This window comes from Mauremys mutica, chromosome 3 (genome assembly GCF_020497125.1).
Source record: "Mauremys mutica isolate MM-2020 ecotype Southern chromosome 3, ASM2049712v1, whole genome shotgun sequence".
NCBI lineage: Eukaryota > Metazoa > Chordata > Testudines > Geoemydidae > Mauremys > Mauremys mutica.
Window position 1 is genome coordinate 113,221,817 of NC_059074.1, and position 24,378 is coordinate 113,246,194.

General features: G+C 45.1%; 1 protein-coding gene across 1 annotated transcript in view; it reads left to right on the forward strand.

Annotated features, from left to right (window-relative positions):
• The first annotated feature begins 1,241 nt into the window (after positions 1-1,241).
• Positions 1,242-24,378, forward strand: part of PPP1R14C (protein phosphatase 1 regulatory inhibitor subunit 14C) — a 67,996-nt gene continuing 44,859 nt past the window's right edge. The window contains exon 1 of the mRNA XM_045010974.1: positions 1,242-1,720. Coding sequence (XP_044866909.1) covers positions 1,442-1,720 — 279 coding nt within the window. The 5' untranslated portion in view covers positions 1,242-1,441. The remainder of the gene's footprint in view (positions 1,721-24,378) is intronic.

Genomic DNA, 24,378 nt, shown 5'->3' on the forward strand with positions numbered 1-24,378 from the left:
ACAAAGAAGATGATTATGATCAACATTTTCATGCTCCAGTGTCTGGATATATAATGTTAATAAATGCAGTTTGTGTTTCAGGGCAGAAATACCTTTAAAAAAAGTATTAAGGGAAAAATACTGTCTTGTGTAAAGATCATTGATTGCTGACTTCATACTTTACTAGATGAATATGAAAAGCTAAGTGAAAATTTCAGAGGAGCACAATCTGCCTGGAAAAGATTTGGATTTCAATGGTAAGATCATCCAGATTGCAAAAGTGCTGCATGCAGTCACTTGTAAATGTATGTTGCAGATTTGTGATATGAAGCATGTATGCATGAACCAGAATAAGAATTATTTGTTTTACTGCCAAGTCTGCAAACATTTGTGAGGGATCCAAGTATACTGCTGACCACCCAAGTTAATTGTCTTGAAAACATGTTTGTGTGTGTATGTGTGAGGAAGGGTATACAGAATAATTACTTGAAAAGGACTCTGTGTTTGTGTGAGAGAGATACCAGGCAACTGCCGGAAAAGGCCTGTATATGTGTGATATTTATGCTTTTGTCTCTGAAGCAAGAGCTTGAAAGGGTGCCTGTGTGTGAGAGAGAACAAGGGAGAGAGCACTTGCCATGCCTATTTTATCACAGGTAATTTTATTTTACAGAGGATGTAGAAACCTTCAGAGCTGCATGATGAGTGCACCTTTATAACAGCCAGCACAGATGGACACTGGTAACCATACACTCCAGCAGTAACCCTACTGGCCATCTCCTCAGGCTGGAAACAGCCCGATCTGCCTTTTTCTGACCTAGGGCTGTCTGCTCTTCCCGGGGCATAGATTAAAGAAGAAAATCATCCCCATTAAAGAAAAAATAGCCCCAAGCCCGACAGTCCCCACTGAGGCTACACTCTCCTTGATTGCACTGAGAGCTTTAGCCACGTAGGACCCATAGAGTGTACGAGGGGCAAGAAGTGGCAACATCCTGGGGGCGGGTTGGGGGGGGGGACTGCCCTTGGGCCAGCTAGCGCGTCCCACGCACTGCCCGCTCCAGCCTTCCTACTCCAGGGGTAGTGACTGGCCCAGCGGAGCAAGGGGCTCACAGTGTGGGAGCCAGGCCAGGCCGGGGCCCGCGGCGAGCAGCCAGCGAGAGCAGCAGAGGTGTGGGCGGGGGAGCTCGTGGGGCGGGCGCGGCTTCTCCCCGCCTTCTCCCCCGCTTGGGGGCCCGAAGCACAGCCCTCCGCCCCTCCCCCAGCCGGGCTGTGCGCGCCCGGGCAGCCGTCACGCCGCAGGTGCGGTGCGGAGCGGAGCGGCACAAGCCGAGGCTGCTGCTGCTGCTGCTGCACCGGCCGGGAGGGAGGAAGCCGCGGGCGCCGGAGCGAGGCAGCCCCTTGCCGCGGCCAGAGCCCGAGCCGGGCCAGCGATCTCCGTAGGGGCGGCAGCGGCCGGGCGCGGAGCATGTCTGTGGTGACCGGGGGCAGCGAGCCGGGTGCCGCTGGGGGAGGCGGCGGGAGCCGGGTTTTCTTCCAGAGCCCCCGCGGCGGCGGGGGAGGAGGCGGCTCCTCCCGGGAGGACTCGGTCTCCCCGGCCGCGGCGGTGGTGCAGGTCCAGCAGCAGCAGCAGCGGCGCCACCAGCAAGGCAAAGTGACGGTGAAGTACGATCGGAAGGAGCTGCGGAAAAGGCTAGTGCTGGAGGAGTGGATCGTGGAGCAGCTGGGGCAGCTGTACGGCTGCGAGGTACCGCACCTGCCCGGGGCGCGGCTGGGAAAGGAGCGGGACTGCCCGCGTGCGGTGCCCAGGGAGAGCCCCCGGGGTGAGGGCGATCGCCCGCTGCGCCCCCCTGGCCGCGGGAGACACGCACACGCCGAGGTGTGTGAACAGAGCGGGGCTCTCCCCTGGGCTCCCCCTCTCGGGGGTGTGTGTGTGTGTGATCTCCCTATGCTGCCTGTGCCTCCCCTCCCCGAACTCTACCTGGAGACACACATTGGGGGGTTGGTGTTTAAACTTTTCCCTTTTGAGCGTGTCTATGATTTGATTAATTGGAAACGCTGAGGTGTTGGGTTTTTTTTAAACCCACCTCTAAATGACATTCCCAGCGCTAGTGTCCCCTCCCCCCTCTCCTCCCTCTCATTTCTAATGTTTGTAAAGGAAGATGCATGCTCCTCTGTTAAGCCGTTTAATTAATTTCGTCGCAAGGATGTCTTTCAGGGAGGTGGGGGGATACCTCAGTGGTTTGAGTATTGGCCTGCTAAACCCAGGGTGGTTGTGAGTTCAATCCTTGAGGGGGCCATTTGGGGATCTCAGGCAAAAATCTGTCTGGGGTTTGGCCCTGCTTTAAAATCTTCTTTCAGCAGAAATAGTCACTGCAGAGGCACAAAGGGCTTTTTTGCAACTGGGGGGTTGTAGGGTGCCTGTGTGAGTGTTAAAAACACATGTTTAGTGGCCATGTGTAGAGCAAAGGGGCTGAAGTCTGGTTTGCGCTGATCCTGAGCAGCTCTGATTTGTGTGAAGGTGATCGTTTCTTTTTTCTCTTCCCTTTCCCCAGCGGTCCCCCAGAAAGGAATGGGGGGGGGGGGACAAGCTGCCTGTTCAAACACTATTGATAATCATATACATGGCATGCGGTAAGCTGGCCTTGATCCTCCTGCCTCTTAACCTGTCTCTTGCTGCATAAAGGGGTTATAAGTACAAATTGATTTAAGCGGTTTAAAAAGGATGTGATTGTGGGCTGGCTTCAGTTACTTAGGCTGCCTCCTGGCTTACGTGTGTGCAGTGTTGCTGTAGACATGTTGGTTCCTAGAGTATTAAAGAGACAAGGTGGGTGAGATAACATTTTTTTTTTATTGGACCAACTTCTGTTGGTGAGAGAGATATGCTTAGACCAGGGATGGGCAAACTACGGCCCATGGGCCACATTCGGTTCGCCAGCTGATTTAATCCAGCCCTCAAGCTCCTGCTGAGGAGCGGAGTCTGGGGCTTGCCCCTTTCCCGTGCTCCAGGTAGGGATCAGGGACTGCTCTGCGCGTGCGCGCTGCGGCTCCTGGAAGCAGCGGTATGTCATCGTCTCCCCCCCCACATTGGCTCCTATGTTTAGGGGCAGCCAGATGGCTCTGTGCGCTGCCCTGTCTGCAGGCGCTGCCCCTGCAGCTCCCATTGGCAGGAACTGCTTGAGGTAAGTGCCGCCTGGAGCCTGCACCCCTGACTCCCTTCTATGCTCCAACCCTCTGCCCCAGCCTTGATCCCCGTCCTGCCCTCTGAACCTCTCAATCCTAGCCTGGGGCACCCCTGCACCCCAGCCCGGAGCCCCCTCCTACACCCTGAACTCCTCTTTTCTGTCCCCACCCCAGGTCCTGCACCCCCAGCCAGAGCCTTCACCCCAATTTTGTGAGCATTCATGGCCCGCCATACAATTTCTATACCCAGATGTGGCCCTTGGGCCAAAAAGTTTGCCTACCCCTGCTTTAGAGCTTTCATAGAGCTCTTGAAGAAAAGCTTGTCTTGGTTGATTCAATAAAAGGTGATTCAACAAAAGATATTACCTCACCCACCTTGTCTTGTCTTACTTGTGAGTCTGAATGGAATACTGTCATCCTATGAAGTAACATTATATAGAGCAGCAAGTTTGTTATGTTTACAGTTTACATAGTATACTGCTGAATGACTATAATATAACTGATGCTTAGCTGTACATTAAAACATGTTTTTAAAATTTAGGATTGCCTCCAAACCATTCCTTCCTTTAACCAAGTAATTGCAGGAGGGAAAGCTAGCAGAAATATAAGAAGTGCTTGTCAGGGAGAAGCTAAATTGAGTCACTTTGTGGGCAGTGTTCTTTAAAGAGGATATTTTCTCTTTAGGCTACAGTGTGAATGTTAAGTCTCTTGTATGTATGGGCCTATTAAATGAGACTCTGGGATATTATGTTTTGTATTCTGCAGCCTTTTAGTAGAAAGAATAGCAATGGTTGGATATTGACTGCTGCCTTTAGCATTGTTCACTTTACTGGAGACTAATTGGTTGTAACTTGGGAACAAAAGGGAAGCATTCCAGAGGCTCATCATGTTAGTGAATAACATATTACACACATTCTTCAGAATAAATGGAGAAACAAGTGCTTGATTCCTACTGCATTAAACATAAATTAAGTGCTTATTTAATTACATTCTTTACCTTACATGTTTCCCCACTTTTCTGTATTCACAGAAACGAAGTGAATGTATTAAATTGGGGAATCAGCCTTTGAGCTCTATAGAGGCTGTGCTAATATGGTAAAATATATTGTGTACACTGTAGGATACAATAGTCTTGTCAGAACGTTATAGCAGCAATTCTGAAGATTGCATTTATGTGCTGATATTATGCTCAGTTCTGGACAATATTTTAAAAATAAGTACTTGCTCCAGAGAACTTGCCACTAAATAAAACTAGTACATATTAGAGCATTTCTCTTTCAAATGTGTGATTATAAAGTCACTAGGATGAAAGAGTTCAGCATTCTGAACTTGCAATATTACATGGAAGCAGTTGATAACAAAAGCTTGGGGCACAGCAAAGCTGTCCTGTGTTAGGAACAAAACACTTCTTTTTGCGAAGAGTAGGTGAACGTGGGGGAGGGTTTCTACTGAAGACTATGCAGGACAACATATACTGTGAGTGATTCCTTAGTTAAAATGTCTTTTGCTAAAGCATAGGTAAAATAAAATAAAATCCTCCAAAAAACCAAAACAAACAACAACAAACCAAAAAACCCCACAAAAAGCAACCCCTATATCCTCAGGGCTATAGTTCAGCATTTACAAGGTCTCAAAGTTAGACACTTCTCAGCTGAAGTTCCAATGTTGCCTTTCCATGTCAGCTTCCGCCTCGGGATCACCTCTTCTTCAGCTTTTGTTCTGAGGTGAAATCCTGGTTCTATTGAAGCCAATATTAATTTTGCCACTGACTTGAGTGGTGCCAGGATTTCATCCCAGGGTTAGGAGTGCCTGTCAACAAAGAAGGAAAAGTTTGACATGTCCTAAAGTGCTGATATCTAAATTAGATGTGAGGCTTGAATAACCAGGCCTTGGGCATCTTACACACATGCATCTTTAAAATCAGCATGTCTATATTTTAAAACTAGTTTCTTACTATACTGTCTAAGGTTGCTTCCCTCATTAAGAAATGTGTGTAACAAGTTCAAAGGTCTTAACTAATCTGACACATGGACTTTCATCATCAACTGAGGGAAGAGGATAGGTGGGAACTTAGTAAAAACCAAACAAACCATTGTAAATTTAACTCTTCAGACAGGCTGCCTCCCCCCCAGCCCCAAATGGTGAAAAAAGCATTCACCTTTGGTCTGAAAGGAGCAGGGGATCTCTTTTAGAAAACGTTAACAGTTAAATGGAAAGATAAGTTTAAAGATAAACGTATAATTACTTTGCTCTTGAAGTTTCTTGTTTTTTAGCAAACTCTCATGACTGGCTCATTTCAGATCTGTAGAATTTACCTACGTTTTTTAAGAAAATGGTGTAAAGCTTGGATTAGAAATACTAATTTAGGTTAATGTCTTGTTTTTCCCCAGCTCTTGCTAGACATGTTACTTTATGGTTAAGGCCCTATCAAATTCAGTCCATTTTGGTCAATTTCACAGTCATAGGATTTTAAAATTTGTAAATTTCATGATTTCAGCTATTTAAATCTGAAATTTCATGGTGGTGTAATTGTAGGGATCCTGACCCAAAAAGGAGGTTTTTTGGGGGGGGGATCGCTAGGTTATTGTAGGGGGGGTTGTGGCTCTTCTACCCTTACTTCAGTCTTGCTGCTGGTGGCGGTGCTGTCTTCAGAGCTGGGTAGCTGTAGTGTGGTGGCTGCTGGCCGGGAGCCCAGCTCTGAAGGCAGAGCCGCTGCCAGCAGCAGCACAGAAGTAAGGATGGCATGGTATGGTATTGCCACCCTTACTTCTGTGCTGCTGCCTCCAGAGCTGGACCCTCAGTCGGCAGGTGCTGCTCTCTGGTCACCCAGCTCTGAAGGCAGCAGTGCAGAAATAGGGGTGGCATGGCATGGTATTGCCATCCTTACTTCTGTGCTGCTGCTGGCAGGGCATTGCCTTCAGATCTGGGCACCTGGCCAACAGCTGCTGCTCTCCAGCTGCCCAGTTCTGAAGGCAGTGCAGAAGTAAGGATGGCAATACCGCAACCCCCCTAAATAACCTTGCGACCCCCCCTGCAACTCCCTTTTGCATCAGGATCCCCAATCTGAGAAACGCTGGTCTCCTCTGTGAAATCTGTATATAGGTAAAAGCACAAAAAAGACCAGATTTCATGGTAGGTGGAGCGGGGGACCAGATTTCAGGCTCTGTGACATGTTTTTCATAGCTGTAAATTTGGCAGAGTCCTACTTACGGTACTTTGTAGTGTCATGGTATATCTGCACAGCAGCTGGACACCAATGGCTGGCCTGTGCCAGCCGACTCGGGCTCACAGCGGTTGAGCTGCAGGGCTGTTTCATTGCTGTGGAGACTTCTGGGTTCTAGAACCCTCCTACCTTGCAGAGTCCTAGAGCCCTGGCTCCAGCCTGAGCCTGGAAGTCTGCATAGCAATGAAACAGCCCTGCAAGCCCGAGTTGGCTGGCACGGGTCAGTTGCAGGTGTACACTTGCTGTGTAGACATACCTCCAGAGTTGATGGCAGTAGTCAAAGGGCTGAACAATTACTAGGCTGTCAAAATTCAAAATAGTATTCAATATCTATAGTCTGGTGGCAAGTGTGATTGAATAATGTAAAATTCTTTGCTTAAATTATTTTTAGGTTTGGCTGTAGCTCCCGTATTGAAACTTAATCACACTGTTAATAACTGAGTGAAAGCTGGTTGGGAGGAATTGGTCAGCTTAGCTTCTATGAAAGATCCAGCACAATTTCATAATATGGTGATGCTCAGATTTTGAAAGAATTTTAATCCTCCAGAATGTGTCACTAAGCTGTGGAATGGATAATTCTGAAATAGCAAGTCCATGGTAATGTTTCCTGTCTAATCTGTTGAGGGACTCAGCATTTGCAGTTTTCACTGATAGTGGAACTGAGTAATTACTATCCATTCTTGGGGAAAAGCAGAAGTAGGGAGATGAAGGGTACTTTGTAGCTTAGTGCAGAGAATGTGTACAAAATAAATCTTGGACTCTAATATTGTGACTGGATAAATTTGCTGTCCGCCCACTGATCTCCATTTAAATAGCTTCTTTCTAATGAATTACAGTAAGACTCATTGGTAAATAAATACTTCCAAAACCAGAAGTGTCCCTTTATTTGAAACCTGAAATGTGGTCCTGTGTCTCGCTTTCAGTGCTTGAGAGAACACAGGGTATAGGAGTTGAGAACAGGATTTTAAAAAAGTTTGTGACTTTGAAAACCTCTTAATTTTTTATTTAAAAAAACTGAAACTGGATGTTAAAGTGGATAATGAAAAGCTTTTCATTAGAACATCAATTTTTCTTCAGAGAAGTCTTTTATTTTTATAAAGACACTTGGCACAATTACAACATACAAAACTTGTATTGCCTTTAGGAAGACTAATCATATGTAAACAATCATTTTAGAGTTGTTATGTTGGGGATCAGGGATGGCTTGCATTGTGAAGGGCTGGCTATTCTGAAAGCAAACTTTGCAGGACCAAAGAACTTGGAGTAAGATTGAGGTTGAAGCATTTCAAGTAAAGGTGCTCTGAAACAAGGTCCAATGGAATCCAAGGTGATCCAACCCAATCACGAATTTAGTTGTGCCAAGTTCTCAGGATGACTGGGCTTAAAAACACAAATGTGAACCCAGCTTAAACTCCTGTTGACATGACCTCTGGCACTTAAGTGAATTTCTCTGGATCAGGGCCACGGGGGGCGGAAGTGGGGCAATTTGCCCTGGGCCCCGCAAGGGCACTGCGAGCCGCTCCAGGTTTTTGGTGGCACTTCGGCAGCGGGCCCTTCCCTCGCTCCGGGTCTTTGGTGGCGGGTCCTTCAGTGCTGCCGAAGCCTCGGAGCACCGCCTGGTGAGTACAAGTGCTGCAAGCGGGGGGTGGGGGGGGTGGAGGGGTGGGGAGGGATCCGCGGTTGGCGGCACTTAGGTTTTCTGTCTTATTATCTATCCCTTTCTTAATGATGCCCAACATTCTGTTCACTTTTTTAACTGTTGCTGCAGATTGGGTGGATGTTTTCAGAGAACTATCCACAATGATTTCAAGATCTCTTTCTTGAGTGATAACAGCTAATTTAGACCTCATCATTTTATATGGATAGTTGGGATTATGTTTTCCAATGTGCATTACTTTGCATTTATCAACATTGAATTTCATCTGCCATTTTGTTGCCTAGTCACCCAGTTTTGAGAGATCCTTTTGTAGCTCTTCGCGGTCTGCCTGGGACTTAACTCTCTGAAGTAGTTTTGTATCATCTGCAAATTTTGCCACCTCACAGTTTCCCCTTTTTCCAGATCATTTATGAATATGTTGAACAGGACTGGTCCCAGTACAGATGCCTGGGTGACACCGCTATTTACCCCTCTCCATTCTGAAAACTGACCATTTATTCCTATCCTTTGTTTCCCATCTTCTAACCAGTTACCAGTCCATGAGAGGACCTTCCCTCTTATCCCATGACAGACTCTAGTTAGTCTTCTGCTGAGCAAGACTACTCCATGAGTTGTTATAAATTTGACTCTGTCCAGTGAAGCAGAGATTGAGTGTGTGACCTGGATTTTTTAATGGTTTTAAACTCTTAATTAGTAAAAGTTCAATATTATTTACTGCAAAAAAGATATTTTGTACAAAGTAATAGGGGCCTGTAAGTTGCATCCTCTTCTATAAGTTTTTTATTTGCATTTTTTCTGTGGCAGATTCATGATACTTCCCCATTTTTGGCCATGGCAAACAGCTAACCTTTATCATTCCGGCTTACACGTAAAGAGTAATTTTTCCAAGCCTTTAAATAAAGTTTAAATTTTAACAGGAAGAGCTTTTCTTTTGTTCCATTGCCAGGTGCCCCAGAGGGAAAGAACAGAACAGGTAATCATCAAGTGATCCATCCCGTCACCGTTCCCAGCTTCTGGCAAACAGAGGCTAGGGGCACCATCCCTGCCCATCCTGGCTAATAGCCATTGATGGACCTATCCTCCATGAACTTATCTAGTTATTTTTTTGAACCCTGTTATAGTCCTATGCTTTGCAAGAGTATGAGTATTCCTCAAATATAATCCTATGCTTTGCGAGAGTAGAAGGGCTTTGATCAATGTAGTTATAATAAGCATATGAGTGTCAAAGATACTAATTTTAGTTCATAAAGCACCTTTCATGTTCTCTCACAGGTCTGTTCAAAAAGAGTACAAATCATAACAGCTAAAATAAAACTGCACAAACATTTTAGGAAATCATAATGCCAAACAACCTCTTTGTGCCAAGTGGCTGAGGGCGCACAGTTTTACAGGTATCTCCTGGGTCAACTATATGCAGAATAGTGCACTAAAAGGGGGCATGTAAAGTCTCTATTGAGAGCCAATAGCCTATTGGTGCTCACAATCATTGCAAAATGTATCTATGGAATATATTGAAGAAGGTATTCATCTGCCCTGGAAATTAGGTTCCTTGAAGTTAAAGTAGGCCACCTGGAGGTGACATACCTCGGGCAGGTTCTGGTCAGGCAGGCGGTAGTAGACGCTTACTTCTCTGACTAGTTTTTGTGTGCTGTGTGTCTCACGATGTAAGTCTACCTGCATAGGGAGCCACCAGCTAATCAAGATTGTGAAATTGACAAGTTATCATGAAATCTATAGGAAAGAACACACAGCAGGAGGGTGTCCAGTTCATGAATAAAGATCAAAAGGCTGTTTTGATACATCTGGGGTTGCAAAGAGAGAGAGAGCATCCATCACTGAAGAGACAAGCTGACAGTATGGCTTGTCTCATGAAAAAGGGATTACAGCCTTCCGGGCTAGAAAATGCTGGCGAACAATACTTACATTAGACATAATATCTTATTAAACCTAGGCTCTGGAATGCATGTTAGAAAATAAAACCAAAAGTAACAATTTGTTTCCAATATTTCTATTTGTTATTGCCCGAATTGTTATACTCTTTTAAACAAACTTTTACTTGTTTTTACTGTAAACATACCCAAGTTAAATGGAATTGTGCTCTGAGGTGGAACTGGCAAGTTGGGTGTACTGCCTCTTTGGGAGCAGTGGATCTGTGAATGCTGTGAGTGTCCAGTGAATTGGGGGGGGGGTTGGACACCACAGGGGGCTGCGTGGAGGGCTCAGGTGTTGGAGTGTGCCTATTGCTAACCTGCAGCTGTGTGGGGGTGACAGAGTCCGTGGGCAGGGAGTCAAGAGTTTAGCATTCAAGGTCACCAACACTTTGTGCTCCACATAGGTCAGGCATAGCTGAGCTAGTAGCTGGAGTGACCTCGGCCATGAGTGCCATTGTTGTCCCTGGGGCTGGTGGAGCTGTCACCGGCTGAGACCAGCTGGTTAGGCTGTACGGGCACTATGGGGAAGGCAGCATGGGGCCCTAGCTCCCCCTGGAACCCGACCCAACCAGCTACAGAGACCCCACACCTGCAGTGACTCCTCCCTGGCGTGAGTGGCCAAGCTCCAGAACCGGGAAATAGGGAAGAAAGTGATGCCAAGGGCCTTTGCAGAACTTACTTTGGGGTTGGAGTGATGCTTCAGCATCAAAAGAGAGGAAACTGGCTCTCTGCCCTGGCGCACACACTCTCCTCCTCAGGGAGAAGGGCACCCCATTGTTTGAATACCTCTGCTCTAAATTATCCAAAACTACATATATATTTACTAATGAACCAGTAAAGTGAAAATGTAGTGCCTAAGTCATATTAGCCTTTAGTAGCACAAGATTTAGCGGCCCTCACTGGACTAATATTGTGTAAATTCATTCTGGTCAGTTTTTTTCAACCTCTGCAATGTCTTTTTTTCTTTTTTTAGTTTTTTAAAAAAGCTTTCAATCTTTCTGTAGGAGTATCTTTCTCCACAAGTCTGGCACCTTTAAAATCCCTGACCAAATTCATAGGTGATAAATAAGGTTTTGTAACTGATGCTGCCTTAGAACCACTTAAAAGTGAATAAAAGAATCAAAATTGGTGTAATTTATAGCATCTGGCTGGTGGCCGTGTAAGTTAAACCAGTGTGGATTTCCATATGCATAGTTTGCCTTTGCTTTATATTCACCACCAGATTTAAAATTTTACACAGTCTCTGGGACAATTTCAGAGATCATCAGGTCAGTTCTATAAGTAACTTTCTGTGCTGTGGTACTTTCTCCCAGTAGGTATATCTGTAATAAGTAGGGCCCTACCAAATTCACCGCCACGAAAAAGGTGTCTCGGACTGTCAAATCAAGTCTTTTGTGTTCTTTTACCCTATGCGATATAGATTTCACAGGGGAGACCAGCGTTTCTCACAATGGGGGTCCTGATCCAAAAGGGAGTTGCAGGGGGGTCACAAGGGGGGTTGTGGTATTGCTACCCTTACTTCTGCGCTGCCTTCAGAGCTGGGCAGCCAGACAATGGAGGCCGTTGGCCAGCTGCCCAGTTCTGAAGGCAGCGCCCTGCCAGCAGCAGCATAGAAGTAAGGGTGCAATACCATACCATGCCACCCTTACTTCTGTGCTGCTGCCTTCAGTGCTGGGCAGCTGGAGAGTGGCGGTTGCTGTCCTGTGACCATGAAATTGACCAAAATGGACCGTGAATTGGGTAGGACTCTAGTAATAAGGCATAGTGGTGGCTACCTGCTTATGTGGTGAACACACATGGCGGGAATAACAGCATGTAAAACCTACAGTGAACAATGAGGAAGAATCCAGTTTGTATTACAGATTGTTGGTAGACCTGTTGTGTGTATGCATTTGTATACTAGAAAGCAAAAGGACTTCTAGTATTATAAATAAATTCTTCTTTTGGGCCTTTATGAGAGTTGAGGTCATTACCCAACCAATAAGGTTCAGGACAAGTTGACTGTCAAAACATTCTTTGCTTTGTATAGAATTTGGATCATGGCAGGTAGAGGTGAGTACATGGTGGTATCAGTACAGAAATATGTGCTCATTGTGCATGTCTATAATTGGCTACTGGATTGTGAAAATAGGTGGTCTCTGTCCAGTGGGACAAATTGCTTTTGCAGACTTTGATTTAGATTAGATGTTGAGGGTACCTGGAAAACCAAGAGTTGACTTCAGATGGCTTTTCTCCCCTCGCATTCCTTCTGCTGTCTGTAGACTGTAAATCAAATTTGAATGTGAGCAGGACATGATGTCTTGCAGCCTTTTGTTACTTTCACTTCTATCTGCTTAATTTAAATTGCTCAGCTATAAAGTTTAGAACAACAGAGAATTTATTTTTTGCTTGTTTGTGTTTTTGTTCAAAACCTTGATTCAGGGGGGCAGGGTTCAACAGGTAAGATATGGGTAGGTTTCAGTAGCCTATCTTGTCTTGCCTGGCTTGCATTTGACCAAAAAATAGGATAATCTGAATAATACAATTTCCATCTAAGTTACATTTTTTTAAACAACCTTATGATCTCAGAGAAGCAAGAGTAGGTATAATACGATGCAGATGACTTGCTCATATTGTGGGAACTGGAAGAAAGGGTGGTTTGGTTGTCTAGGAGACCGTGTCCTATCCTAGCAGACTATGACCAATCTCAGTAATAAGTGTGTCTGTAACTGCATTGCATTGCTGTAGTCCAGCCAGGAAGTATACCTGGGACTGAAGCAAGAAGCAATCCGCCTTTGAGGAAACTCCCACTAGCACAGAATGCAGCAGCATGTCTCTTCAGTGCTAGGAACGAACATAAATACCCTTAGTCTGTCCCCACAGAATGTAGCCAAAGTGAAGATCTTAGTCTTTATCTTCAACGTGCTTAATGGCTTGGGCCTAGGATACCTAAAATCATCTAAAACTCCAGGATGAAGGAGTTAGATTCCATGTTTCCAGCTCTGCTTCCTGGGGACAATGGAGTTATGCTGTCTGCCACAAGGATGAAGCTTGTCAGTGTAGATGTAGATTTCTTGGGAGGCCCATGCAGAGCTGGGGAACAGAGTCTCAAATGGTCAAAACTGCTTCAAACCTTACCACTTTCCATTCCAAGTGTAATGTGCCCTTTTCCATGTTGCCTTCCATAGTAAACACAAAGCACAGCAGACGTAAAACAATTATGGGAACCTCCAACAAAACCTCTTGCAACACTCCCTCTAGAGATAATGAGGGAGGGGAACCACACGTGACAGATGCTAATTGAGTTGTCTAATGGGTTTCTGGAAGGTGCTCATACTATGGTGATATGGTGCTATGTAAATCTGAGCACAATAAGGGATTTAGTCTTAACTATACTAATCATCATAATCCTTTCCAAGAACAGTACCAAAATGGACCAAGTTAAAGCTACTACAGTTGTATTACAAAAGATAATTACTAATTTACAATCTCCTTTGAATAGGACAGGTCTTAGAGATGAGCCCTATTGGTCATATTGTATTGCTAAATATTTCTTTAATGTCATCATTCACGGCATTTCCAGCACCTATCTCATTAACAAAACACTAGTCAAGGCTAATGGATATTAACAGGTACACCAGAGATAATACTGTATGTGCTGCACCACTGAACACGGCACATTGCATCAATTTCTATATGCATTCATGTGCTAGTGAGCCAAAGCTTCTTGTACGTCTCTGATTACCTCAGCTATTACAAGGTGCTTGCCTGGGATTTTGTGGCTGCCTTCCTATTCACCTCTGGTCTTCCACAATAGTACTGTCTGTCTGCTTCAGCCCCTACCATCACCTGCCACTGTGTCTGTGCTATGCAGACCTTAACTCTCTGAGGTGGTTGCTATGGTTACCAGCAATCTGCTTGTTCTGCATCTGCAGGAACAGTACATGGAAGTGTTTGCAACATCTAGGTAAACCATTTATTTATTTATTTGGCACATCCCATCCTTGTTGAAGTCACTTGTGCTGTTTTTGTTGACATTGCAAATTAGCTATATGGATTTGATGGGCTGATGCTGTATGGTGTACTCTTTATCCTGTTTTTGGAGCAATGGTTAAAATATTCTTTATTTTTCTTGCAGAGTTTCTTATTCCAAAGAAGATTGGACCCCCATTGGGTAAAATATTGCTAGGGTATAGAAATTTAGTGCCAGTTGTGTCTCTCTCTTTGAAGAGATTCCCTTTAATTTGGGTGGAACCCCACTTTCCCCAGGGTAATTGGTATCTGTATTAATTCTTGAATAGAATGGATGTGGCAGGAAAATGAGATGCATTAGCAATAGTTTGGAGAGTGAGTGAGAATAAATTCTTCACTCAGATATGAGTAAGTAGCTAGGCTCTGAATTTTTTTTTTCTCAAGGAATTCAGTATGATAACCCGGTGCTTGAACAACTACAGCTCCATTCAAGTGTTTTATTTATTTAGAAACATCTCTCAGAAAAATTTAACTCAGCGCTAGTAATGAAATAATCTAAGATGACCTCCTTTAGAAAACTGATCAGGAACGGCCTAGATTTCGTAGTATACTACCCCCACTTACTACTGAACAGATCTATGCTAGTGAATTGAGTGCTGTGATCAGGGCTATTTACAAAGGTTAAATATTCAGGTTAACAACACTAAGATATATGAAGCAATTACTAAGCTCCCATGAAGTTAAAGGCACGGACCGGACCGTGCTTGGTCTAGAAGTGCCTAAGGAAGGAAAAAAGTTTCAGAGGGGTAGCTGGATTAGTCTGTGTCAGCAAAAACAATGAGGAGTCCTTGTGGCACCTTAGAGATTAACAAATTTGTTTGGGCATAAGCTTTCGTGAGCTAAATTTGTTAATATGTAAGGTGCCAAAAGGACTCCTTGTTGTGATTGTGGGTTTTTTTTTTTTAAGTAAGGAAAGTGTATGTTCCTTTTAGATAGAGAGGTGCTGAGCTCACCCACCTGCAATTGGGTGTCTTAGGAACTTGCAGGAATGTTTTCTCAGTCTCTCTTTTTGTTTATGTAAATGTGTTATCTAAACTTCTGTAAAATCTAGAAACAAGTTTTTTTAATTCTGGCTTTGAGCACAACATTCAGCTGTCTCCTCCTTTCTTTGTCCTCTTTTTGTTGTTGTTGTAACTTTAGGGATGTTGCCACCTGAAGGAACACAGGAAAAGGTTGTATTTTAAATCATGTAAATATTGTATAATTTTGTTGCCCTTTCAGCATCCTGATCATTATCATGATTTTAAAACGTAAGAAGTGTCCTTGACTTCTGCTTCTGAGACTTTAAAGTTGACTTTGACTGTCTTCATTTAATCATCTTCCCATGCAGATGAAGTCCCTATTTACTGATTACTGATGGCCCAGAGATGAACTAGTTAAACTGGAGAACTAATTCACTTCATCTTTTTTTTTCTTTTCCCTTTTTTCTCTCTCACTCTAGAGTGTACAGGTCTTGCTTTTTGTGGTGGGGTGTGGCTGGCTTTTGACAAAGCAAGGAAAAGATGAGTCACTTATTTAAGTATATAATTGTACTTGTTATAAAACAACATCTGTAAGCAGTCCTAGTTATAAGCTTTTTTCTGCCTTTAGATAGCTTGATATATCAAGCTATTTCTGTTATAAGGCAGTCAACCAAATTTTGTGCTGACTTGCATCCCATTTAACAAGGTGCAAGTCAGGGCAGAATCTGGTCCAGTCCTCTCATCTTGCCATAGAAGCGGATCTAAATTCTGCAACTGAAACAAATATTTGAAACAAAAATAACCCTCTTTAAATGAAGAAAATGTTTATTGCATGTCAGACTCCAGTTATGAGGCACAGTGAAGTGTCTCTAAATAGACTTGGTATCTGGATAAGAAGACATTCTAATAGAAGTAAAATCTCACTTTCCAAATAGTGAAATGTTTCAGGTTTACCCCGTGAATAATCTGATTCTGTACTCCTTTGTTTGCATATACCGGCTGAATTTCCTGCTTGTAGTGCTTCTCATTACTTGAAAAGATGCTGTCCCTGGACCATGACCAGCAAACATCTCCAAACAATCTCACTGTACACTAGGGATAATCTCTTCATTTCCTGTGCTCACAAAGAATTGCTTTGCATACAGGTTTAAATATGTACTCAACCTGTAACCTGAATCAAAGTGAATAGCAGACTCCTCTTACGCAGCAGAAGTATCAATCTATATTCTTCTTGCAGACTTCCATCTTGTTTACCTACCATAAGAGAGTACTTCTCTCTCATCTTCCCCTTCTTCTGTCTTCCTGGCCACCCACCCACTGAGCTCCAGAAACTTCAGCTTGACAACACAAATTGAGTAGGTTAAACATAACTATCCATCTGTCAGTTCAACTGCTAGTTGCGTGTCCTAAAATGTTGGCAGTTTAACAACCCCAGTGTGACACACAGAATGGAATTACACAAGTGGTTTTCTAGAGGTTATCAACACTAGAGAAAGGGAGTCAAATTTAAAATCATATATCTGCTGCATGTACTGGCTGACATTTTTATAAGAATTATTTCAAAGGTTAAATAAACTTAACTATTAAAGATAATGGTGTTCTTGGAACAAAGGAGCATGAGTCTGAGTACATATTGGGGTACAAATCTTCATTAAGGTGATTGTAGATCATAAATTGACTTAAGTTCTGGTAATTGATAAAATCCTTTATTTAAAAATCCATCATGCTATTCTAGGAATCTGTTCAATACAGTATCCAAACTATTTCCAGGGAATAGACAAAATGCCTTCTGTGTCTATGACCTGTGTCTGTTTTGTCTGTATGGTAATTACCAGTAGTGGAGATAGTGTACTTAAACCTTGATGGAAGTCATAGTGTTTTGTGTGTGGACTTCAATTATTACAAAATCGATAGCTTTGTTAATCCAGTGAAACACCCTTCTGGCTCCAATACAAAACTAGCACACTAAACATTTGTTATTATGTCTCTTTATGTTTTCTTATCTCTTACTCTTATTCAGAAGGCTCTAATTTATAGGTGATTTTATTAGTCTATTATAGTGCAGTTTTTGTTCTGAAAATAAAAGGCATCTTGCATTTCTGACTACATTGCTAATGTGAGGATTGTAAATTTAGGTTTTGTATGCAGGACTTTATAAATACGGAATTACAGCACAATCAGTGCTTCATAGTGAAAATCCTCTTATCTGACTGTCTCAACAGGATTACATTCTAGTAACTGTAAGCTTTTTGCATTTGATTTAAATGTTAATAGGGTAATTGTAGTCGTATATAATATGCAAATAGGTTCAGCCTCATGTTCCTTTCACGTTGCACTATAAGTTTCTGTGTAGACTCTAAATGCCCGACTAAATTGTTTTTTGATATTGGGGTCTTCCCTAATGCACTTTCCTCACACGCTTTATAATGGCACAAACATGAGACCTGAGCTCATCAAGGGATGTAGTTGTCTGCACCTTTATATGGGAGTGGAGTCCCACTGCAGTAAAAAGGACTCAGTTCCACCATAAAGGTCTACCTTGCATATGCACTTCTTTCTGTGGTTAGGGCCTTGATGTCCTTACTATGAACATCATAGGTTTGTTCTGTGGCTGGGATCACATGATGATCTTGAAAATGATGCACAAGTATAATAAAAAACCTTAGTGATAAATGAGGTACAGTAGTAGATTACTCTCTTTTCATAGAATGGTGTTGAGTTCTCTTAAGTGACCATAGACTCTAGTCTTGGTTGGGACTCCATGGGAAACATAGGCCTGGTCTACACTAGGACTTTAATTCGAATTTAGCAGCGTTAATTCGAATTAACCGAGCACCCGTCCACACCAGGAAGCCATTTAATTCGACCTAGAGGGCTCTTTAGTTCGAATTCGGTACTCCACCCTGACGAGGGGAGTAGCGCTAAATTCGACATGGCTATGTCGAATTAGGCTAGGTGTGGATGCAAATCGAACTTACTAGCTCCGGGAGCTATCCCACACTGCACCACTCTGTTGACGCTCTGGACAGCAGTCCGAACTCGGATGCTCTGACCAGCCACACAGGAAAAGTCCCGGGAAAATTTGAATTCCTTTTCCTGTCTGGACAGTTAGAATCTCATTTCGTGGTTGGACATCGGGGCGAGCTCAGCAGCACCGGCAGCGATGCAGAGCTCTCCAGCAGAGGAGTTCATGTAATCTCTGAATAGAAAGAGGGACCCAGCATAGACTGACCGGGAACTCTTGGATCTGATCGGTGTGTGGGGCGAGGAGTCTGTGCTTTCGGAGCTGCGCTCCAAAAAACGGAATGCAAAGACCTACGAGAAGGTCTCCAAAGCCATGAGAGACAGAGGATACAGCCGGGATGCAACGCAGCGCCGCGTGAAAATCAAGGACCCCAGACAAGGCTCTCAAAAAATCAAAGCGGCAAACGGACGCTACGGAGCCTGCCACCACTGCCCCACCAGTGACCATGGACTCTGATGATGGGACAGTGTCGACGGCCAGTTCCTCGGCGATGTTCGCAGACGGGGAAGATGAGGAAGGGTTTGTGGAGGACGAGGCAGGCGACAGCGCTTACAACGCTGGTTTCCCCGACAGCCAGGATCTCTTCATCACCGTCACGGAGATCCCCTACCAACCGTCCCCGGCCATTAACCCGGATCCTGAATCAGGGGAAGGAGCAGTCGGTAAGTGCTTTAACCATGTAAACTGTTATTCTTAATATAACAGGAATCTGAAGTATGTGAAAAGGAGGTCTCTCTATATATGGGGACAGAACAGAAATCCTCCTGGGAGATCTCCACGAAGCTCTCCAGGAGGGAATCGAAAAGCCTCCGCAGGAGGTTCCTGGGGAGAGCTGCCTTATTGTGTGCTCCGTGGTAGCACACTTTTCCGCGCCAGGCTTTCATGAGGTACTCAGGGAGCATTGCCTCCCCGAGCACGGCTGCATAGGGCCCTGGTTTGTGCTGGCTTTCACGCAGCATGTGCTCTCTATCTCCTTCAGTGACCGTCCTCAGGGTGATCTCGCTCGGAGACTCCTGCATCTAATTAGGGGAATTACTGTAATGTTACGCCTGGTCCAAAGTATTTTTAAAAAAATCTCCGGACAGACGGCATAGCAGAGACTCAGCACGCTGCTGCGTGACGAGCGTAACGGAAAGCCAAAGAATCAAATGGACGCTCATGGAGGGAGGGGGGACTGAGGACGCAAGGTATCCCACAGTTCCTGCTGTCTCCGAAAAGGATTTGCATTCTTGGCTGAGCTCCAAATGCTTCTAGGGTCAAAAACAGTGTCCGCGGTGGGTCAGGGCATAGCTCGGCAATTTACGCAGCCCACCACCCACCCCCAGAAGTGAAAGGGAAAACAATCCTCTCTTGACTCTTTTACATGTCACCGTATCTTTACTGAATGCTGCAGATAGATGCGATGGTGCAGCACTCAACACCAACATCCTTGCTCCCCCCATGCTATGGATGGCTGATGGTACAATAAGATTGATATCCATCGGCCTATTGGCACATGGGGCAGTGCAAAAGGACTGGTAACCATGCAGACTACCATCCGTTAGGTCGATCAAGGGCGCCTGGCCCTAATTTTTCCTGGTAGATGGTACAGTATGGCTGATAACCATCGTCATCATAGCAACAGGGGGCTGAGCTTCATCAGCCCCCACCCTTCATGTGTAAAGAAAAGATTCAATTGCCCCTGGACTAGCAGCAGGATGCTGGGCTCCTCTCCTCCACACTCCTTAATGTCCTATCTGGACTATCATAGCAACTGGAGGCTGCCTTCCACTCATTTCTCACTAACAAGTCACTGTGTCTTATTCCTGCATTCTTTATTACTTCATCACACAAGTGGGGGGACAATGCTATGGTAGCCCAGGAAAGCTGGGGAAGAATGGAATGAACAGGTGGGGTTGTTGCAGGAGCACCCCCTGTGAATAGCATACAGCTCATAATCTATGCAGGATCTGACACAGAGCAGCTGTGCTCTCTGGTTCTCTGATACAGTGGTTCTGTAGTACACTTACCCATATTCTAGGCAGGACTGATTCTATTTTTAGATACCAAAAAGGAGGGATTGACTCAGGGAGTCATTCCCAATTTTGGCTTTTGCGCCCCTGGCTAAGAGCAGCCAGGGGCACTTATGACAGCAGCAAATGGTGCAGTGCAAAAGGACTGGTAACCATGCCCATCTTATTACCAATTTATGGTATGGTAGATGGTACAGTATGGCTGGTAACCATCTCTGCTGTCATGCAAAAGCAAAAGCATGCTGCTGTGTAGCGCTGCTGGACCGCCTCTGTCAGCGGCATCTAGTACACATACGGTGACAGGCACAAAAGGCAAAACAGGCTCCATGGTTTCCACGCTGTGGCGTCTGCCAGGGCAATCCAGGGAAAACGGGCTTGAAATGATTGTCTGCTGTAGCTTTCCCGGAGGAAGGGATGACTGACGACATTTACCCAGAACCACCCGCGAAAATGGTTTTTGCCCCATCAGGCACTGGGATCTCAACCCAGAATTCACAGAGACAGACTAGACTGTGTTCATTGTTCGCAAAAATGTATCTTTGCAAGGAATTCACTCCCTTTTTCCCATCACACAGCTTCGACTGTCTCCAGACCTGCCACAGCATCCCCCTCACAGAGGCTGGCAAAGATTAGGCGGCGAAAGAAAAAGACACGGGACGAGATGTTCGCTGAACTTATGGGGCGCTTCCGAGACGAGGCGGACCAGCAGAGCCAGTGGAGGGAGACCCTCTCTCTGTACCAGCGCTCACACAGCGAACGGGAGGAGAGGTGGCGTGAGGAAGACAAGCAGGCGACTCAAAAGCTGCTTGGACTAATGAGGGAGCAAACGGACATGCTCCGGCGCCTTGTGCATGTTCTGCAGGACCTCAGGCAGGAGAACAGAGACCCCCTGCAGTGTATCTGCAACCGCCCTCCCCCGCCACAAAGTCCCATACCCCCCTCACCCAAAATAACCAGAAGGAGGGGCGCCAGAGGCCATGTAAACTGTCACTGCACCCCAGCAGAGTGCTCAAGTACCCAAAAGCTCTCATACCCTAAATTTTGAGAAGTCCTTTCCTTCCCGCCTCACCCAAGCCCCCATCCCAGTTTCATCCCCTAACTGTCTAGTTGATAATAAAAAATACTTTTCTGTTAATTACTGTTTCCATCATGTTCTTTTAGAGGAGACTGTGTTTGAAGGGGGGGAAGGGGGTTGGTAATTTGACAGGACAATCACCTTTACCAGGGTACAGACATGGGGGCAGGATCAGCAGCAGGTCACACACACACACTGCAGTCAGTACGCACCCTGGTCGGTATGGGAGGTGGTTTGCAGGTTCTGTGTGAGTGGGGGGGTATGTGACTTTGTAGCGGGGGAGGGGGGTTACAGATCTCATGCAACGGTCCCTGTCCTGGACCACAGAGCCACGCAGCAGAGGAATCTGTATCCGTCCTCCCCTGCCAAAAGGCCACATAGCCCCCGCACACAGAGTCCCAAAAAAGGAGGGATGGCAGGCTCCGTTGAAACATCCAGTCCGGCACTGCAGACCGCTCTGGGAGCAGGAGCCTGTCATTCCTCGAGTTTACAGGTGGTCTTTACATCACTGCACACCCTACCCAGCACAGTCCGTGTCCCAGTTTCAACCCTGTAACGCAAAGTCATCAATAAAGAAACCTTTGTAAAGTTACAGTGGAACATGTATTTTATTTTTAAACGTGTGTTGGAAGTTGGGGAAGCGGGGTGGGCGGGGTATGTAACTGCAGATGATAGTCTACAGTCACTTGGTAAAGAAACAGGGGCAGGTTCAGCTTCTCTGTAAAGAAACTGAACAGTCACAGGTCACGCTGCTCACTGCTCGCTGGTACTTGAAGAGTTCCTTGTCGCTGTGCAAGGCGCCTGCACAGAGCTTCACGAGCCAGGGCATTAGTGGGTAGGCTGGGTCCCCGACGATCACTATAGGCATCTGCACATCCCCAAGACTTATTTTGTGGTCCGGGAAGAAACTACCTTCCTACAGGCGTGTAAACAGACCACAGTTCCTGAAAACATGCACGTCATGAACTTTGCCTTGCCACCCAACGTTGATGTTGGTAAAACGTCCCCCATGGTCCACCAGTGCTCGCAGCACCATTGAAAACTAGCCCTATTTCTCAGCAGCTGACTGTGGAAGAGGTGGACGATAAGGTGCGAGGAGTTGACAACGGCCATAACTGCAGCGGGATCCGTGCTCGCAGTGCTGTGGCGCCCGCGCTGTCACTGAGCAGAAAAGTGCACGAACAGATTGCCCGCAGGCGCTTTCAGGGAGGGAGGGAGGGCGTGATTGACGGTTCAGTGATGACAGTTACCCAAAACCACCCTCGACACATTTTTCCCCCCAGCATGCATTGGGGGGAAATCCCAGGATTCCAATGGGCAGCGGGGACTGCGGGAACTGTGGGATAGCTTCCCACAGTGCACCGCTTCCAAAGTCGACACTGGCCCCGTTACTGTGGACTCACACAGTCGAACTAGTGTATTTAGTGTGGATACACAACTTCGACTTCATAAGGTCGATTCCACAAATTCGAATTAAGTTGATTCGAAATAGTCTTGTAGTGTAGACATACCCTTACCCACCAATATAGCTGTGAACCACTTCGCAACACTTGAAAATAGAAAGAATGATGGCAAATCAAGGTCCTAACTTAATATTTAAAGACTTGGCTGAGAAATTAACAGGGTAAGGCAGACCATTTAAAGACTCAAATTTAGCACTGTGCTGCTTCTTCACATTCTTTCGAGCATCTCTGTTAATTAGAGCCTACTGACTGTAGGCTGAAGTTCTCAGCCTCAACATTACAGCTGATTGATCGTTCTGAAATCCAGTCCTCCAGGCTCTGGATGGCTGCTTGGTCTAACTTCCATAGCACAAATGGTCATTTAATCCTGTTATCTAAAAACATTATTTCATTTAAATCTCTGTGTTTCTCTGGAGATCCCGTCTCTCCAGATTCTACAGCACATGACCAGAATCTGGTATTGTTTGACATAGCATGGATGATCCTGGTTTCCCCAGATGCTGCCAGGAGAGCATAGTATGGGTTGTAGGATGCCCTTGTACAGGGGCGGCTCTAGACATTTTGCTGCCCCAAGCATGGAGGGTCCGCCGAAGCCGCGGGACCAGTGGACCCTCCACAGGCAAGCCGCCAAAGGCACCCTGCCTGCCGCCCTAGCAGCGACCGGCAGAGCGCCCCCCGCGGCTTGCCGCCCCAGGCACGCGCTTGGAGCGCTGGTGCCTGGAGCCGCCCCTGCCCTTGTAACAATTCTTGGGATCATTCTACTAGTATATTGAGGCTGATTACTTCATCCTGTCATAGAAGGCTTGTGATGGTTCAGAACTTTATTATGCTTTCCAAGTATTAGTGTGTAAGGGTGAATTAAAGAGTACAACATGTATAAATATTAATATTGAAATGTTTCTGCTTTGTGTGAAGGATGAGAACAGGAAAACCATGTCCCCTGTATCTGTACTGCAGTGGCTTTATCTAACAAAAGTAACAATTGAGAATAGGGTTAGCATGTTGTATTGTTGTACCAGAAGATGAGGTATTTGCTTAGAAGATACTACTTGAACTTGACAAATGGTTGCTGAGACTTGACCAGTGTTGTGGGGATGATTAAGAAATTCTGAATTTTTCCTCCATCTACTGTAGCTCAGTGCCTCTACTACTCATTTAGCAATTTCATGCTTTGATCCTTTCAGGCAACAATAGAAATACACAAAGTAGACTACAGTTCCATAACTTGTGTTTGTTACTGACATCTTTAAATAAAGTGAAGTTGTTTGGACATTTGAGTAATTAAAACAAAGAATACCAAGCACTGCTAATGTAGTAGAGTAGAAAAAATGAAGCTGAAACCTGGCTGTAACTGGATGGCAGCTCACTCCTCATACTTATGATACTAGAGTTCTATTACTGTGAAAATACTACAAATTTTCTCTGCATAGTTAATGGATTTTGAAAGCTAAGCACATTTTTAGGTGCACCACACCCTGCATTTATCTTTTTTTTCTTTTTTTATCATCTGAAACAGTTGATTTTTAAAGACTCTTTGATACTATGATTGTGGAATTTTTGCTAATCTTTTTAATGTATGCCAGAGATGACAGTACCAGACATGCTGGATTTATTTCTCTGGTAACAGTGATGATTGCTCATAATCAGATAGCAAATTCTGGGCCTGATCATTCAGGTTGCAGAGAACCCTCATTTCTCAATCCTGCAGAGTTGAATGTGCGCAGCACCTCACATTTGGGTGTTTGAACTGTGGGCTTCTTGAGGAGATAGAATAGTTCTAAGACTTTGCTACCATTGCTCTTTTGCAGGAAAGACTCTTGCAGGACTAATATTTCAGTCACCATGCTCAAGGTAAAGTTTGCT